Source organism: Pelodiscus sinensis, chromosome 3 (assembly GCF_052426305.1).
Source record: "Pelodiscus sinensis isolate ZL-2025 chromosome 3, ASM5242630v1, whole genome shotgun sequence".
Taxonomy (NCBI): Eukaryota; Metazoa; Chordata; order Testudines; family Trionychidae; genus Pelodiscus; species Pelodiscus sinensis.
In genome coordinates, this window is record NC_143054.1 from 6,466,786 (window position 1) to 6,486,285 (window position 19,500).

Sequence of the window (19,500 nt, forward strand, 5' to 3'; positions counted from 1 at the left end):
ATTTAAAGACATCCTAATCTTTTAGAGTACATTTGCTGGCAAAAAATATTGATCCATCATATAGAGTAAAGTTTACAGCCAAGAAATACATCACTAAAATGGGCTGTTAATCTAGGTGGTGCAGTTAATTTCATACTCTGAAAGTGTGTGGTGGTGGCAGTATTGAAGGGGGAATGGCATTTGGGAACAGGGGTATAAGTGACAGTTTACTTAGAAATGCATGATTTATCAATCCTGCATTAAGCCAAATAACGGTAAGAGAGGTATAGATCATGGCTGTTTCACACTTCAAATAAATTCTGCCTTCAAAAGGCAAATGACCATTCCTGTGATATAAATAATCTTTCAGTAAATATTGGGAAACATATTTCTTTTGCTGGACACTATTTTTTTATTAATGGAGGAAATGCACTGATAATCCCGTCAGGTTGGTAAAGCGGGCTATAAATCAACAAGCCCCTGTCCAGCTCTGCCAACGTGCCGGGATTTGGGTAAACCTGAGGGTTAGATGATTCCAGAAGGCCACATGTCAGCATGATCAGCCCCAGTGTTTTGAATCCCATAATCTCATGCCTGTCCTCTTTTCAGATTCCCCAAGAAGGGGGGAAGGAACAGTTTGAGGTGGCGGCGCAATCGAAAGAGGCGGAAAGGAACCAAGAAAAGATTCCCAAAGTGCCTTCCCAGCAGCACCCCGCAGACATTCAAGCACAGGACTCCCAGGAGGGCCCTCCAAGTCCCCTGAGCGAAGCCTCGAGCGGTTACTTCTCTCACAGCGTTTCAACGGCCACCCTTTCTGACGCTCTCGCAGCAGGGAACGACTTGATAGCTCCGACAGGTGGTCAAACAGCTACCACGAGCCACATCTCCCCACCCACCTCGGCTGTTCCGGTACCTTCCGACATTTCAGTGCCGATGGACCGTGCTTCGGAGGGCTGCCCTGCCCTTCTGAGAGAGAATCTAGCTGCTTCTGACCTTCTCACGGCCAACGAGAGAGCCAAGGACAACAGCGGCCTAAACGCTACTGACCATCTAAAGTCAAAGCCCTGGGTCTCCCCTGTGACTCGGCGTGAGGAACTAGATGCTGCCTCTGTAGCTGTCGATGCAAAAAGCAACGTTTCTACCTCCACTCCAAAGAAGGAGCTGCTGACCAAACACCTAATGGCTTCAACAACGGGGGAGTCCATGGGACAAGCTACCAAGAAGGACCACACACAGCCCACCTTTACTCCAGAATCGAGAGCTTCCAAACCTCAGCTTCCGCCCGATCTCTCATCCCAGCCCAGTGCTACTGTCTCTCCGTTCAAAATCCAAAAAGTCAGGACGTCGGAGCTCAAGTCTTTTACGTGCATGCTGGGGGGAGAGTCCGGGTGCTCTTCCAACACAGAGGAAGAGAAGGAGAGAGAAAAGACTGCCCAAGGGTTAAGCCAGAATGGTGCAAATACAGCTGATGAAAAACTGGAAGTGACTTCTGATTCTGAAGATGCCAATGAAATCCCAGACTGGCTAAAAGAGGGGGAATATGTCACTGCTGGCCCAAATAAGACTGGCACGATTAGATACGTTGGCCCAACTGACTTTCAAGAGGGAATGTGGGTTGGTGTGGAGTTGGATTTGCCTTCAGGTAAGATGCATGTTCTGTGGCAGGTTGCAATATGATAAATACTAAACAGCCCCTGATGTCCATCCATAACAGGGAGGTAACATACAATATCTGGGAGGACTCGGGTTCAAGGACAGTGTTTAGGTTATGTAGATTGGATTAGATTAGATTAGATGTGATCTAGTACTCTTCTTTCCTCCCCCATCCCCCCCACTCCCAAAAAAAAAGTCTTCCTGCGATTACTGGGAGTTTGTCCTTAACTAACATGTATCTGCCCAAAGAGCCCCTGCCAGTGTAGGCTGTCTCTGCTCTGACCATGTAGCCCCTTTGTCTCAACCATTTAATTGTGTCCTGATGAATCGTTTCCAGTGCTAATCCTCACCTTCGCCTGCAAATCCCAATATTAAATCTCTCCTGGGCAGCTGCCCAAGCACTCAGCATACAGGAAGCGCTGGTCGTAAGTAACTATACACACAAGGGCGAAATTCCTTTTGTAGTATCTTTTTCTTCTTCCAGGTAAGAACGATGGCTCCATTGGGGGAAGGCAGTACTTCAAATGCAACCCAGGCTATGGGCTCCTGGTGAAACCAAACCGGGTGAAGAAAGCCACAGGCGTAGCCAGACGACGGAGCACGGGACTTAAGTTGCAAGGGGGAACTACACCCGAGAACCGGAAGAGCGACAGTTTCTCAGGCTCAGCCTCCAACTTGGCCTCACTGACAGCCCTAGCCAAAATGGAAGGGTCTGCTCTCCGGCCTGAGAAGATCCAGAAGAGTGCCGAGAACAGGAAATCTTGGGCCAACTGAAGGAGGTGTACGCGCCCCACAGCCTGGTTTGAAAGTAACTTGTGAAGCTATCGCTGTGCTTGCAACGTTGAACCAACCTACTAAACTTGGAGTTCTGGCAAACACTAAAGGAGGCGGTTTGCTCTGCTTTTGTTGCTGATATGTTAAATCTTTGCCTTGTCATGGTGATGGGTCTATATGGGGTAGGCTCCTGTCTTATTGGGACACTTCGTGTGGTTTATTTCAAATAATGACCGTTTTGGGAGGGGTTTAACGGTGCTGCTTTTAAGTCGTTCACGGAATGAGGGGCTAGAGAAGTTATTCAAAGTAGTGTGTGAGTTTCCAGCAGCTGCAAAAGATTAACTGGAGCAATTTCCCAACCGATGACATCTGTACCACTTGAATGTGGTTGGCAGTTCTGTAAACAACACAATGCAGCACGCACGGCTCCATCCTTTTGGAAGAGCTGTGTGTGTATTGGACAGTAGTGAGAAACGGATACAGTCTTAAGGTTGAGACGGAAGCAGAACAAAAATAATTAGCTTGGTTACATGACCTGAAACCAGTGCCTATGCTGAATAATGTTCTAGTGTCTTCCTACTCTTCTTGCAATCACTGGGATTCTATCCTATTGGGGCTTTTGATCCCTGTTTTTAAGAGCATATCCAAATTTAGTAAATCACTACTGTGTGATCTATTTAGTGGATTATTTTAACAGGGGACAGAATCCGTTCTCCTGTCATCTGTGCCCTGGAGACGCTGTGGAATATTGCTCCCAGTGTATCTTCAGTTTGTCTTCAGGATTTTTTATAAGATATCACTAAAGTGCTCTAGTATTTCTTATAACAGCTTTTTCCAGCTCTGTCTGTGCTGCCTGTGAGTGACACACTCACAAAGAGAGACCTGAGTACCATGTGTAGCCTTCACTGGCGCTTGTCTTTTACCCAATTTCGTAACGTGAAGGCTTGTTGTTCCCATACAGAATGATCCGGTCGTATTTATTTTTATTTATTGTTTTAAAAAAATACAAAATGCTTGCGCTTCACAATCGCCCACTGCCTGCATTGCACAGCGACACTCTATGTAGCGCCTTACTGAATAGCCTCCCATTGGGAAGAGCTCCTGCCTCGCCAGCAAATCCCTCCTGAGATTGCTCCTAAAATCACTTTATTGGAACTGTTGCACGTTGTTCCTCAAAACTAATGTTTTTGGGAGAGGGGGAGAGCTGGGCTGGTTTTTGCTGTTTTTAAACTTGATTTTATTTTTGGTGACTTTGACTAGTTTTTAATTTCCTGTGGCATATATAGATATTTTCTAACGAATAATGTAAAGAAAAAATCAGAGTTAATTGTACAGTATATACTGAGCTTTCTTATACCTTGTTTAGTAAACATTGAGGCACTGAATTTTGAGCAGTGGATGTTTATGATCTATGTGAAGAACATTCAGGATGCTAAATTAATGGTTACAACTTAATATGTAGCCAGCCTCTGTCCATGCTGCACAGATGTGTCTAAGTGCCTTAACCATCTGGTTCAGGTATCCAAGGGAAAGCTACATTATCATCAAAGTAAACTTTAAAGGAGGTAGGGACGCTTAGTGAAGGAGATAATTATGCTGATTGACTGTGATTAATATCAATTTATGCAGAAGGAATAAAAATTAAAATAGAAACTAATCAGTAGTTGGAATAAAATTTGGAATGGGTTGGAATACAGCATTCTACAGTCTGCCAAGCATTAGTGCATTCCTATCAGCCTTATAGAGAGCTGCTGTTTTCTAAGCCTTCATAAAACAATTGAAGTGTACAAGCAGCTTTTTAATATTTTCATAAATGAACATATTTCCTCCTCTTCCCCTGTCCAGACCTGCAGTACAGGCTAGAGGAGAGAGATTTGCCATCCACTAGACTGGTGTTGGAACGCTTGTATTTCTCTTCTTTCAAGCTGGAAAATATGGAGAAATTAGCAACAAAGGCTGGGGAAGCATAATCCTGAATTGAATTCTGGGAAGAAACTGTTTTTTCATAAATATGCTACCTGCAACAACAACAGAATTTATTTTATTAAGCAGTTTTATGATACTCTGCAATGAGATACTATACACTCACCAGTGTAACTTCTTCTAAGACTTCCTGGCATTATAAAAGTTCTCCAACATCCTTTTTTTTCCCCAAACAAGCTTTACTTCTGTTCTTCTAATACGGATCCAGATGGCTGGCTAATGTGAAGCATCCTCTCGACTTAGCTTTTAATCGTCTCATCATTTCACGTATTGAATTGGAGAATATCCTAACTTGCGCTTTTTATTGGTTTCTGATTTGGAGCATCCCATGTTGTGAACAGTAGAGCCATGTTTTCTATTAGTCCTCATGCTCCCCTCCCTTTCTCTCTAGCATGATCATGTGTTAACTGACATGGGCTGTCTTTGTTGAATAACTGATCTTTGTAGATTTGATCCAATGCTTTTACTAGCATTTGGGGACCAAGCAAAGGGGAGCTGGATAGGTATGTATTTATTTGATCTAGTATGTGTTCCTTTTTGGCCATGTTCACGTTGAGATCCTGATTGTGGAAACACTTCTGCAGCTTGTGACTCACCCACTGAAGTGTTTGGAGATTGAGGGGCTAGGGTAGGTATTGCCACTCACTGGAACATTGGCCTGGATACCCTAACTTCTATGAACAGGGTGTTTTCCCTATTTGTGTTGTAAAACATACCACAGAATCTCAACAAAAGGTCTAGTAGACTAACAAAACATGTAGCTGTTATCATGAGCTTTCGTGGGCACAGCCCACTTCTTCAGATGACCGGAGTTTTGAGTTTAGGATGTGCAGACCCAAAATAAATAGGAAGGGGGGAGGAAAACAAGGAGGGAAGTGGGAGACAGGGAGCAGAGGGTATGGAAAATCAAAGGGAAAAATAGTGATTCCCAGCTCTGCCTTCCTAAGCACCTGAAGATTGGGTAATTAAAACAAAGCAGACGAGAATCAAAGTCAATAGACTCTTCCTAACACAGGAATGTACACAAAGAGCTGTTTGCACCTTCATTGACTGTTAGGTTGATCGTGTCCCAACCATCCCTCATCACGATTGAGTCCATTAGCGTAAGAATTGAATTTGCGGACGAATTGTAATTCCAACTCCTCTCTGTGTATTTGGCTAGTAGAATTGGTTTGTGACAAGACAGCCACTTGACGATCTTTTAAACAATGATTAGGAAGATTAAAGTGTTCCCCAACAGGTTTCTGTATGTTCCCTTTATGTATATCTGATTTGTGTCCATTGATTCTTTCCCGTTGAGACTGTCCAGTATATTTAACAGTGGGGCATTGCTGGCATTTGATGGCATAGATCAAATTACTGGATGTGCAGTCAAATGACCTTTTGATTTGTTAGCTTATGTTGTTGGCTCCAGTGATGAATTCACTGTTTGCACCTTCATTGCACTTCAATGAAGGTGCAAAGAGCTCTTTGTGTAGATTGTGTTAGGAAGAGTACTATCTATTGACGTTGATTCGCATCTGCTTCATTTTAATTACCCAATCTTCAAGTGCTTACTGATTCCCAGCTCTGCCTTCCTGTTTTTCCCTTTGATTTTCCATACCCTCTGCTCCCTGTCTCCCACTTCCCTCCTTCTTTTCCTCCCCACCCCCCTTTCTCTCCTATTTTATTTTGGGTCTGCACATCCTAAACTCAAAACTCCGGTCAGCCGAAGAAGTGGGCTGTGCCCACAAAAACTCATGTTTTGCGTTAGTCTATAAAGTGCTACATGTATATAAAGTCTACATGTTTTGTTAGTCTATAAAGTGCTACCAGACCATTTGTTGTTTTTTTCCTGTACAGACTAACTCGACTACCCCCTGAAGCTACAGAATCTCAGGCAGGTTTTACGCTAGCATAATTTGGCTGATAGGGAAATTGTGCTGGAACTGAGTCCTTTACGCCTCTCTGTTGCTAGCAGATATTCCGCCTACTTTGCACAAGGACTTATGCCATCTAGGAAGGCACAGGGAGCTCTCCTCAGCCGTCCATCCTGAACAAGGAAGCTGTGTTTTTAGTGACAAAATTCTCAGACTTCAGATGGTTGGTATGAAATCCTGACTCTATTGAAGTCCATAGTAAAAATCTGTTGACTTCAATGGAGCCGAGATTCCACCTGTAGAGATTTATGTATATAGACAGTTCTATCGCTCTGTAGCTATGTATCTTAACCCGCACTGAAGTTTGAATTTTTCAGTTCCACTCCAGTGCCTGTTCCCCAGAGTTCTAATCCATTACCCCTCTGCCTGTTGCCATTTCTCAAGTCGACTGTCCTAAAGCTGGTTCCTACATCTCGTTACAGCGAATACAGTTCTTTTTTTCTCAACGGCATTTTAGGTCATTTACTATATCCTCACATTGGCCAAGTGTAGCCTAAACAATTCACGAAAGCAATAAAAAAATTACTAAATTGTGCTGGAACAGTTCAGTGTTTGAGGTTGGTTGCATTAATACTTGTATGCACATTTCTTGCAAGATTTTCATGCACTTTACACAGCGCAAAAAGTATGGCTCCTGCATTAAACATCTGTAGCAAATACGGGCTGTAATGTATCTGCTTGGTGTTTGTTTTCTTTTTAAATCCAGTAAGTCTGTTTTGAATGATTTTGGGCTTCTAGTAATGGTAAAGCGTATATACGGTTTCAAAGAGAATAGAGTGTAATGGTCTAAATGTGTGGTAACCACTAGATTAATCCTTGTATTTGACATGGTACAATGTTTTATGCAATTGAAATGTGTTAGTTTGTGCTAGATCATCCATAAGAATCCTTGTGTATTTTTTTAAAACAAAGCTAGGCCTTTGTGCTGTCTTTTGTGCGTGTGTAGAAAATATCTGTGCTTAGCTGTCCCCTAGTGTCCTGACTTTATCCTCGTTGAAATACTACCCTTGGATTCTTGAGCGCCTTGGTTCCTCTTAGTGGGAAAGTGAACGAAGACAATGGTGTACAATAGTAAAGCCACAACATCCTTATAAGAGCTGATAGAACTGGGCAGTGTCCCATTCTATACCTGCTGCTCATCAGGAACCGATGCTCTCAGCCGCTGACTTGAAAAGGTTCAACACCTTTTTCTTTTGTGTTGTGTGTGAATCAAGAGTCCAGCCTGGGTTACTACATATCAGAGATGCAAGTGTATATGCAATAACTTTTTTGTGATGGTTTCATTGGGAGCTGGGGAAAACTTCCAGTCGGACCTTGCGTTGCCATAACCCTGGTACTGTTAGTTCTTTGCACAAAATATGTATTTAAACAGTGCCTTATCCTTGGCTCAGTCTTTACCCAATCCCATGCGGGAGAGGGCTAGTCTTATACTGGGCAGAAGCATTTGTGTGGAGCTTTTCTGTCATTTAAAATGTCACTTGAGAGTAAATGTGTAGGTGACTCACGCTGTAGGATGCAAACTGCTTGATCAGCTGTGATCACAAGCGTCTTGCTCCAGTCTGGTTTTCCTGATTCATCTTTGGTCTCTAAACTTCCTCTCCCCACTACATGCATTTGGGGCTGATATCCATCTTGCTCACACACACACAACCCACCAAAGAAAACCTCAGATATCATTAATGGTTGACTAAACACAAGCTGCTTGAAGTCAGTGACACACAGAGCTTCCTCCTGTGCTTTGGGAGTGACTCTGAAATAGCAGCTACCCACTCTTAATTTCTCCCTTGTAGAGTCAGATTTTAGCAGCTGTGATTGGTTCAGACCACAATACCATGAGAAGTTTTGATTATTATTTTTTTTAGTCTGAAGCTGACTTATCCAACACTGAGTGCCAGGTGGGTTTCTGACCTCAGAGCGTAGACTGATGCCTGACTGAGACCTCATCTCTAAGACTGTGTCTCTTCTAGGAATCCCTGGCCTGACTACGGATACGTATCTTGCAGAGTATGGGCACAGCTCACACCGGCAGAACTGCATGTCTGCCTAGATAGCTTACTCCAGCTCCTCCGTGAGCAAAACAAGCAATCCCAGCATGAGTGGCAGAGTAACTGCATCTGCACTAAGGCTTGTCTACACTCCCCAGCACCATTGATTTACTTCAGCTACACAAATAGTGTTGCTGAAGTTGACATACCATAGGGTCTTGAGAGCGGTACGGTCTGCGGGGTCTGCTCTCCCATCAACACTGATAACTCGTTTCGTCTCGGTGGAGTACAAACGTTGATGGGAGCGTGCTCGGAGATCAATTTATTGTGTCTAAGCAGACATGATCAATCAACTGCTGATGGATCAATTGCTGCAGCGGCCCCAGCACAATGTAGACAAGCCTTATGGCTAAAGTTGCTCTTAGGGCCCATCCTATTCTGGTTTAAGCCTCCATTGGTAACTCTTTCAACAGTGCAAATCTAGCTCTTCTAGTGAAGTGAATGGAAGTGCTGAAAAGGCCAGGATGGAGTGGGCTACCCGTGACTAGGAGAAACTTAGAAACAAGCTACAAATATCCAGATTGTAGGGAAAGTTCACTTTGCAGCCGACTGTTCTGTTCTACTCTTTTGACTGCGGAGGGAGGCTTTTTTGCTTGGTTTTGTAATAGAATAATTGTATGACACCCCTTTCTGCTGATGATTTGTAAGGAGTTAATCCAGGCACCATATGCTCAGCAATAACTGTTAGTTTATGGATTGGTGGGCTACTGCTGGATTTCAAAGCTGGCTGAAGGCATTCTGTGTCACAACCGTTTCAGCCCTGTCCAAGCACACCCAGGACACATGCCAGTAGCTGACTAATGCAAACTAGGATATGGTTTGTTAGTCAGAGTACCTTTTGCTTTGTTACCAACACTAACATTGGAAATGTCTTGGGAGAGCCTTTGGAAATGTGTCTTTCTGTTGATTTTTGTAAATGCAGTGTTTGTATATAACGAGTGGCTATTGAGACCACGGATCAGTGTTGATCAATATACTTTAAATGAGCTAAAATCCAAAGATACTTCTAAATGAACTGTAAAGTTTTTAATTTTGCTGTACAATACTAAATGACTGTAATATTGTATCATACCTGCAATCCCAGCTGCAGCATCCAAATAAACACCTTCTCTGGAGCTGAGAAGTCTCTGCTTTTTTGTAAGTGCCATCAAAGATTTGGAAAGCCACGCAGCTAGAATGTATTTAGCTTCTACAGATTTATTGATGTTGATTACAAAGGAGACCCATTTCCCTTGCTCTAGATGCATCTTTGCATTTTAGAATTGTCAAAATACCAGCTATTTTCAGCACGTCAAACCTCGCAAAACCGCATGCGAGTCTAAAGCCCATTTTACAAGTGGGAAAACCGAGACACCGAAGGCCTGATTCTGCAAAGCAGACATTTTAAGTGCTTTGCTGAACTGGCAACCTGGGTAAAACAGGGCAGGTGCATGAACTAAGAGGAGCCTCGCTGTCAAAATGTCAGCTTCTCGCCTCCATCACTTGTTACATTTTCAAACCACCACCTGTGTGCTTGGGAGAACTCCCTGCCAGTATCCGCAAAGCTCTTTGTCCTCCGATTCCCGCCTTACAACTCTCCTTTATCGTGCTCGGCGACGGGTAAGCTGCAGGTGTGCTGATCGCCCTCGCCTCTCGTGCTGACCTGTAATGTTCCCACGAGCTCTCCTGCCTCTGCGTTGCCATCTAGTGTCTCCTGCTTAGACTGTAAACTCAATGGACCAGGCGTGTGTTTACCCAGGGGTGTCCTGGTCCATGGCCCTGTAGCAATACAAGTAATGGAACCTAGAAATTCTGACTCCCAAGTTCCCCCGTTCTAAGCCCTGAACCACACGGGGCTTAATCTGCAAAGGGATTTAGGCACCTAACTGCCACTTTAGATGCTTAAATGCAACATTTGGGCACTTCTGGGATCCTACGCACACGCTCTGCCTAAATCCCCAAGCCACCAAAGTTTCTAATGGTGCATGTGCAAAAAGTGCCTACGTCTTGATGCTGCTGGAGGCTCGGTGCCTAAAGCTGGCAGGGTTCTCAAGCGGGGCGTCCCTTCCCATGCCTCCTTTGGGCCCCAAAGGAAGCAGCCCAGGTACAAAAGACAACTAGGGCCAATGAGATCAGGATTAATGGGGAGAGGGGTCAGAATATCCCACATCTGAGGGATTAGGGCATTCACTTGATGGGGAGCTCGGGGTTCAAGTCCTTGCTCCAAATCAGTCAGGGTGGGGTTGAAAATGGGTCTCCCGGGTTCCTGGATTCCAAGGCCAGAAGGGACCACTGTGATGGTCCAGTCTGACCTGTAAAGCCAACACCGTGGTATCCCAAGTCAGAGCTGTCCTGTCCATTGCATAATTCGAGGCAGCCGCCTGGGCCTCTCGCTTTGAGGAGCCCAGGGAAGCCTGGGAGGTTACCAGGGGGTGGGGGGCTGATGCCAGCAGCAGGCACCAGGTCTGCCCCTGTACTCACCAACAGCAGCAGCCAGGGGAAGCAGAGCAACCCAGCCCCCACTTGCTCCGCTCCCCCATCCCCCAGCTGGGTCGTGTCACACCCTGGATTGACATGGCCGGAAGCCATCAGCCATTTTCCTCCATCGCTATCACGAGAAACTGAGGGACTTGGGTTTGTTTAGTCTGCGGAAGAGAAGAGTGAGGGGGGTTTGATAGCAGCCTTCAACTTCCTGAAGGGGGTTCCAAAGAGGATGGAGAGAGGCTGTTCCCAGTGGTGGCAGGTGGCAGAACAAGGAGCAATGGTCTCAAGTTATCATGGGGAAGGTCTAGGTTGGATATAAGGAAAAACGATTTCCCTAGGCAGGTGGGGAAGCACTGGGATGGGTTCTCTAGGGAGGGGTGGAATCTCCATCCCTAGAGGTGTTTAAGTCCTGGCTTGACAAAGGCCTGGCTGGGATGACTGAGTTGGGTTGGTCCTGCTTTGGGCAGGGGGCTGGACTCGATGGCTCCTGAGTCTCTTCCAGCCCTGGGATTCTATGAAAATTCTCTCCCCAAGGAGCAGCGAGCCTTTGCAAGGCTCTCCTCATTCACAGCTGCAGTCACCTGCCCCAAGTGCGTGCTAACAGAGAACGAAAGAGAACAAATAAGTCAATTGTTTTCTCAGAGTTTTGGGAGACTGTTCAGGTTGAGGCCTTAAATAGCAGAGAGGTCCTCAGACCAAGCCGTTAATTAAAACCAGTCTCGTCTGTGCCGTTTACACACACTAACATGGACAAGCTTGTGAGGAGTCTTGTGGTGGTGAAGGCCCAGCTAGAGAAGGCAAGACCAAGCCCCACCCCTTTTGTCTGAAGCCCCACCCCTTCTGTCTGTAGCCCCACCCCTTCCCAAGGGATCTCTTCCCTGGGAAAGGGTTAAGTTTATATCATTTTAAGTGCATGTGGGTGGTGGCAGCGAATTTGTATTTATCTTTTTTTTCTTGGATCTCAGGGAGGCTGAGACCAGAGACGCTTATCTCTGGAAGTGTCAGAAACCGGTTTTACAGAATTTATTCTGCTAGCCGGCCCCCCGTATATCTGCACACAGAGTGGCAGGTTGGGGCATTGAGCTGTGACGGGTGATTCAGGGCTGTGGCAGGAGGGGTTCACCCTAAGCCGCTCCTGGTCCAGCAATGCTGTTCCCTAGCTCTGCCCACCAGGCTGCACCCCAGAAGCAGCAGGTTCCCGGCCAATGGGAGTGCGGAGCGAGTGCTCAGGGCGATGCTACTGCAGTGCTTAGAGACCTGGGCCCTTTGAATCACTGCTAGAGCACTGCACGGCACACTCCAGGCAGCTCTAAAGAGGTGGGGGAGGAGATGGCATGATGTGCTCGAGATGGCACAGAGGGCTGGTTGCCTCTGGCTCCACCCCTTCCACCCAAGGCCATGCCCCTTCCAGGAGTGTGGAGCCAAACTGCCCCCTCCCCCACACACCTTGCCCCAGGGGTCCAGCATGGCTGTTGGCTCCCCGGGCTCTGCACAGCACTGGCTGGACCCAAAGTGCTTCCCGCGCCTCTCTTCTCACTAGCTCTCCCTGCAGCGATGTAAGCTACAAGTGGATATGGGCGCTCAGGCAAGCACCGAAATCAGGCCGGGATTGGAACAGACGTGTGAATGCAAAATCGTCTGTTTAACGTCTCTGTGGGTAGTGCCCTAGTGCAGTGTGTGTCAACCTTTTTTGAATAAGTTCCCCCAGTACCTACAGTTTTCAGACCCACAAAACATTTTTCTACTATTGCAACACATTTGTTCAAACAACTTAATCGTAGCCGGGTGGGGGATGAAATTTTTGGGTGCAAAAAGTACAAAAATTCAGTTTTCTCCAAGTTTCAGTTGCATTGATCTATCCCCCCAGGCTTCTCTTGAGGACTCCTAAGGATACTCATACCACTGGTTGAGCAACACCGCTCTAGCATAACCACCACTGGGAAGATTTGAACCTGGGACTTTTGGAGCTTAGTGTAGGAGCCTCTACAGCTTGAGCTATAAAGCCAACTGGCTCGCAGCTTAGGCTGTAGATCAAACTCATTCTTATCTTTCACTGTATGTGGTCTAAGTGCCACTCCATGGGCCAGTGAACCACACCAGGTATGTGGGTGACACTAGTACGGCGTTTGTCTTTTGCGGTGCCCCCTCCTGTTTGGACAGTAACCTCCTGTGAACCTTGAGCTGCACCAGAGTTTTAAGAACTGCGTGAAGGTGCCCATGAGTCACGATGAATCTTAATGGAGGCTCCTTTATATTCATAAAGAGCTGTTTGCAGACAGAAGCGCTGCCAAATAATGACACGCATTTGGCAGCCTGGCGGTGGCCTACTTCGAATGAATTGGGAATCTCATATTGTAGAATTGATCCATCTCCATGGCGGAAAACTTTTCTTTTCCCCAGACAGCTGCTGCCTTGCAAGTCAATGAGCTCCACTTGGAGGGAGCGGCAAATGTGTCTGCTGAACAACGGCAAATCGGATTTGAGGCTCAGCGGATTCAAACCCCGGACAGAGCTTCATGTTGGATACGTGGCGGCCATGGGGCGGCTGTTTGTCTGTCTGTCACAGGGTGGCAGGGCCCAAGGAGCACACGGGTGCAAACTAGGGTTGCCAGGTGTCCAGTTTTGAACCGGACAGTCCAGTATTTGAGCTCTCTGTTCGGGGAAACAAATTGAGAAAATATCAATGAGCAGGGCTTGAGAAACGGTGGCAAAAGCCACTCGCCAGCCCTGCACTGTGCATGCGCAAGAGCCACCGGTAAATGGGGCACGCAGCTGAAATCTACTCGCCACAGGCGAGTAGATTCTATAGTTTGTCAAGCCCTGTCAATGAGAAAATAGAAATGTCCGGTATTTTTCTAAATAAGATGGAATGTAGATTGTGATGTAATGTCAAGTGTGTCCGGTATTTTTGTTGAAACCATTTGGCAACCCTAGTGCAAACTCCTTGGCTACGTCTAGACTGGCATGATTTTCTGCAAATGCTTTTAACGGAAAAGTTTTCTGTTAAAAGGATTTGCGGAAAAGAGCGTCTAGATTGGCACGGATGCTTTTCCGCAAAAGCACTTTTTGCGGAAAAGCGTCCGTGCCAATCTAGATGCACTTTTGCGCAAAAAAGCCCCGATTGCCATTTTCGCGATCGGGGCTTTTTTGTGCAAAACAAATCTGAGCTGTCTACACTGGCCCTTTTGCGCAAAAGGACTTTTGCCTGAATGGGAGCAGTATAGTATTTCCGAAAAGAGCACTGATTTCTTCCATGAGATCGTCAGTGTTCTTGCGAAAATTCAAGCGGTCAGTGTAGACAGCTGGCAAGTTTTTCCACAAAAGTTTTTCCGAAAAAACTTGCCAGTCTAGACACAGCCCTTGTGCGCGGGCCAACACGACCAGTGGGTCATTACTCAGCAGCTTTGAGTGTGATGGTTAATTGCTGCCAGTAGATAAAACAGTCAGGCTCCGTCTACGCTGCAGGATTCTTGCGCAAGAACTGTTTTGTGGAAAAGTTCTTGTGCAAAAGGTCTTCCACAAGAGAGCGTCCATGCTGCCATGTGCTTTTGCACAAGTGTTTCCATGGCAGTGTGGACGCTCTCTTGCACAAGAAAGCTCTGATGGCCATTTTAGCCATAGGGGTTTCTTGTGCAAGGAAATCGTGTTGCCTCTCTACTCTGCCCTCTTGTGGAAGAGCTCTTGCACAAGAGGGCTTATTCCTCGTGGGGAGAGGAATAACTCTTCTGGCAGAAGCCCTGTTTTCTGACACTAGACTGTAAATTTACTTGTGCAAGAACATGCGTGCAGTGTAGACACCCGGCAAGTTTTTGCACAAGAACTAGTGTTCTTGCTCAAAAAGCCTGTAGTGTAGACGGAGCCTTAGTGTTTTTCCCCCTTTTCAGATTGGTGACTCCATAGTGGTGGGGGTGACAATCCAGGACGTTTTTGGAGAGTGTTGAGGACAGCTTCCTGCTGCAAGTACTGGAGGAACCACCCAGGGGCTGTGCTTCTCTTGACCTGCTGCTCACAAAGGGAAGAATTGGGAGGGGAAGCAGATGTGGGTGGCAACCTGGGTGGGTGACCAAGCGATGGTTGAGTTCAGGAGCCCGACCAAATGAAGAACGCAGAGCAGCAGAATATGGGCCCTCGACTTCAGCAAAGCAGATTTAAGGGGCTGAGAACTTGACTTATGAGGCGAGACTGAGGGAACTGCAGAAGAGAAGAGTGAGGGGGGATTTGATGTGGCCTTCAACTCCCTGAAGGGAGGTTCCAAAGAGGATGGAGAGAGGCTGTTCTCAGTAGTGACGGATGGCAGAACAAGGAGCAGTGGGGGAGGTCTAGGTTGGACATTAGAAAAACGATTTCCCTAGGCGGGTGGGGAAGCACTGGGATGGGTTCCCTAGGGAGGGAGTGGAAGCTCCATTCCTGGAGGTGTTTACGTCCCGGCTTGACAAAGCCCTGGCTGGGATGATTGAGTTGGGGGTTGGTCCTGCATTGATCAGGGAGTTGGACTCGGTGACTTCCAGCTCTAATCTATCATTCTCTTACATTTTTTATTCTTTAATAATAGGCAGTTAATAAGCCTGTATTTAATACAGCTGCTAGTCCCACCTTTCACCTCCCAGACTTGGAAGGCTTTGGCCATCTTGACATTATCTAGAAAATTTGGCTTTAGACGTGTAACACATTTTTCAACCCTCTTGCTTGATTCCCACGACGCACGTGGGCAGGGGAGCACCGAATGGTTACAGTGATTCCACTAGAGCGAACAACCGGCAATGCTGCTGGATCCAACCGGAGCACTGTGCTATGGACGATGGCACCTCCCTGGTCTCAGCCCCCTCCACGGTATTTCCACTTGACCTCAGCAAGGTCTCAGCCTGGGTCGGCAAACGATGCAGGAGTGAGACCAAACGTGGTCGTGACAGCAGGAACTTTGCCGCAAACACATTTTTAACCTAATAACCTGGTCACCCTGGATGGTTTTCAGACAGGGTCCATGGAAAACGCTTTAATTGCTGGTGTTGCGTCTGGCAGGGTGGGTGACAACCTGTGTAGACCAAGGCCGGGTGCTGTTCCCTACTGCTCCCTTGTCTGGACTCCCCATCCTGAATTATTGACGCTACTGTGAGAGGGTAGCATATGTCTAGTCCTCTCTCGTTAGCCCCGTTTCCCTCTGGTTTCACCTACCAGAGCAATTCTTCATCAACAATTGGCCGAGAAGCAACTCTCTGTTGTTGCTGCATTGGAGACCTTAGCTTCTTCACTGATCGGGCCTGGAGCTATATGAACCCACAGCCTCCCCAGGGCCCTGGGAAAGAGGGGAGAGGCTCTGTGCTCCCAGAAGGGGCGGGGCCTCATGTGGAAGGGTGTGGCCTGGGCAGCCGGCCCCCAGTGCTACCTGCAGCACCGCCCCCTCCAGCCCTCAGGACTGCCGGGAGTGCACCGTGCAGCACTCCGGCGCCGATTTAAAGGGCCAAGGTGCTGCTGCTGCCACTGTCACAGAAGTGGTGCCAGGAGCCCCACTTTTGTGTCACTAGGCGCTAGGGCAATTACCCCCTTTGTGTCTCCCCTCCCCCGGCGCTGGCCTGTACACGTGCCCACGACAGCAATGGAAGGCAAACCTGCACTCCAGGAACCCCGCCTCTGCACGCGACAGCAGCAGGCTCTTTGGTCAGCCTCGCGGTCGGGACAGCTGGGAGCAGGCCAGCGTAGCTGCAGCCCAGAGGGGGAGCGTGGGGTTTTCACACACCTGCGTCCAGCAGCTAAGGTGACCACAAGGCTGACCAGGCTGGGAACCTGTTCTCCCACCATTGTACTCAAACAGAATCACAAATAATGCTGCTCCCTTGGCTCCCTGGCCCCTGCCTTCAGTCACTGATTTCTGCAAAAAAAAAAAAAAAAAAAAAGGACCTGCCGTTCCCATAACGTACATGGTACATCGTAATGCCCTTTGTATTGGGACAGTTGCTCAGTGTGGCAGCATCTCCCCTCGCAGCCTGCAGCAAAGGCCAGCGTGACGGTATTAGACACCCCTGGCTCCGGCACGTAGCTCCATAAGCTGAGAGGCCAGCACTGGAGGCAGCTTAGCTCTTGTTTTTCAGGGCCTGGGCAACAGAAAGCAGCTTATGTCACCCTATGGCGCTCTATCGATCTCATAACTGGAAGGGACCTTGAGAGGTCATCACGTCCAGTCCCCTGCCCTCACGGCAGGACCAAGTACCATCCCTGACAGATTTGCCCCAGATCCCTACATGGGCCCCTCAAGGATTGAACTCACGACCCTGGGTTTAGCAGGCCTCTCCTCAAACCACAGAGTGCTCCCTCCCCCCTAACTCTGTAGGGCTATGTCTACACTCGTGTCTTCTTGTGCGAGTAATATGCAAATGAGGCTAATATTGCCGAGCCTCATTTGCATAACTAATGAGCCACCATTTTTGCAGAACAGGCTCTTGTGCAAGATGGAGCTGTCTATGCTGCCGCTTCTTGCGCAAGAAAAACCCTCTTGTGCAATGCCGTTACGCCTATTACGTGAGAGGAAGAACGGTGTTGCGCAAGAGGGGTTTTCTTGTGCAAGAAGGGGCAGTGTAGACGCTCCTTCTTGCGCAAGAGCCTCTTCTGAAAAAAATGGCGGCGCATTAGTTATGCAAATGAGGCTCAGTGATATTCAACGCTTAGCCTCATTTGCATATTACTCGTGCAGGTAGATGCGAGTGTAGACATAGCCTAAGTGTCTTCCCCAACTGCAGCAGGGTGGGGATGAGTAAAACCGATGGAATTACCGTGCAGCGCGGCAGCATAGAGTCGCCGGCTGGCGGGTCAGAGACTTGGCCTAAGTGCCCGCCGGCAGGGCAAGCCGGACAGTGCTCTCGACGCCTTTGTTTTGCTCCAGGGGAGGGGAGGAGCTTGGGGAAAGGCTCGGTAAAGATGTGGGCTCGTTTGCATGCAGACCAGGCCAGTGGCAGAGACATAAAAAAGATGAAGACTAGGCAGAGGGCGCTAACTTAGGCGGCACATTCACCACCCTGTTAAGCTGGGTGAGAGTCAGAGCCCCACACACCCCACCAGCAGTGTGGAGTGCGCCACAGGGTTTGGTGCAAAGGCAGCAAATTGGTGGGAAACCGTGTCCCCGAGGTAGGCGAGAGACAAATAAATTAAGAGGCTGGGAAACTACAGCCGGGGGGGGTGGATACGAGAACGGGCGGGAGAGAACGAACCCCCGGGGCGCTGAGCCAAGCAGACACACTTGCTATCCGGGCTTCTGCCGCTGTGCTCGGCGAGGGGCGGGGGATGCCAGGCACTTGGGTTTTTTTGAGTGGAACGCCCAGTTGAAAAGGGACCATGTTAACATTCGGGTGGGGGGGGGGGGGCTAAAGCAGGCGCCCTGTTCTCGCCTGGCTCTGCGCAGCTGCCAGAACTGGCCGGCATGTCTAGCTCATAGGCAGCCACACAGGCTCCAGCCATGGTGCCCCCATGGACTGCGAACGGCAGCCAATGGGAGCTGTAGGGGCGGCACCTGTAGATGGGGGGCAAGGAGTGGAGCTGGCTAGCCCTGCCACGGCCTAGGAGCCAGAGCGGTGACAGGCGGGTCTTTTCCTGGTGTCGCCCGAGGTAAAAGCCCTTTCTGCCACTCATCCCGGGCCCCTACCGCAGGGCGCCCTCCCCCCTAGCCGGAGCCCAGCCCCCCCCAGCTATGAGCCCCCAGCGCCAGACTCCTCATCCCTCTCCCCACAACACATCTTGCCCCCTCCTCCCCCCACCAGTATCCTCCCTCGCCCGCACACCCCAGTGCCCAGCCCCGGCCTGGTGAATATGAGTGTGTTTGGAGGGGGAGGGAAAAATGGAATGAGCTGGGTCAGGGCCTTGGTGCAGGGGCGGAACTTGAGGACAGGGGCGGGGCCTTGGTGCATGGGCGGGGCCTTGGGGCATGGCTGTGCTCAGCCTGGGGCCGGTGGACGGCTGGCCCAGTACGTTGGCCTAGCCCGCATCAGGCACGCAGAGGCCGTGCCTTAGGGCAAGGCCGCCACAAGCCATTAGGCCGAGGGGTGCACAGAGGCTAGGGCTTCATCTAGCCGTCCGTGGGTAATAGCGCCAGCCTACAGCTGGTTTCTAGCCTTCCCTTTCCGGCCTGTACAAAACTGGTCAGTGGGGGCAAAGGTGAGCCAGGCAAACAACTTTCTAGCCAGCAAAAGATCTTGGACTGAAATTTTTTTTAAGCAGTCCCCCTTCCCCCACTTTAGTCCTGCAGCGTTCACCAACCCTTCAGAAAGCTTTTGAGCAAGGGAGAGTTTTATTAGCACTGTCTTGCAATCAGTACCTGAAGAGTGCATTTTGTTTTAACAGCCTCTGCTTTAATGTCAGCGCCTTGGGAAAACATCTTCCGCCACAACACAAGATTCTTTTGAAGTGCAGCGGCTTTGTTCCGACGCGCTTTTCCTTGAGGTGATGATAACGCTTTGCTTGTACTGTAACCGTGCTTGATGTTATGTTCTGCAGCCAAAGCGATTCTTAAAAGCCATTAAACATGTGAGCCATAAGGGGGAAAAAACTCCAAAACTTTTTCTCCCTTCTTTCCTAGAAAGCTCTCTCTCTCTTGGCCTTCATGTAAAATAAAACACTTTTATCACCGAGCCATAGTTCGAACACTCCTAGGCTATGTCTACGCTGGCGGCTTCTTGCGCAAGAACATCTTGAGCAAGGGG

The 19,500-nt window shown here is 48.3% G+C and overlaps 1 protein-coding gene across 5 annotated transcripts in view; it reads left to right on the top strand.

The window, feature by feature from the left end:
* KIF13B (kinesin family member 13B) overlaps nt 1-9,468 on the top strand; it is a 177,802-nt gene extending 168,334 nt beyond the window's left edge. For all 5 annotated transcript variants that reach the window (XM_006135585.5, XM_025190999.3, XM_025191000.3 and 2 more), the window contains 2 exons: nt 589-1,621; nt 2,117-9,468. In XM_006135585.5, coding sequence (XP_006135647.3) covers nt 589-1,621; nt 2,117-2,406 — 1,323 coding nt within the window. In that variant the 3' untranslated portion in view covers nt 2,407-9,468. The remainder of the gene's footprint in view (nt 1-588; nt 1,622-2,116) is intronic.
* The last annotated feature ends 10,032 nt before the right edge of the window (nt 9,469-19,500 follow it).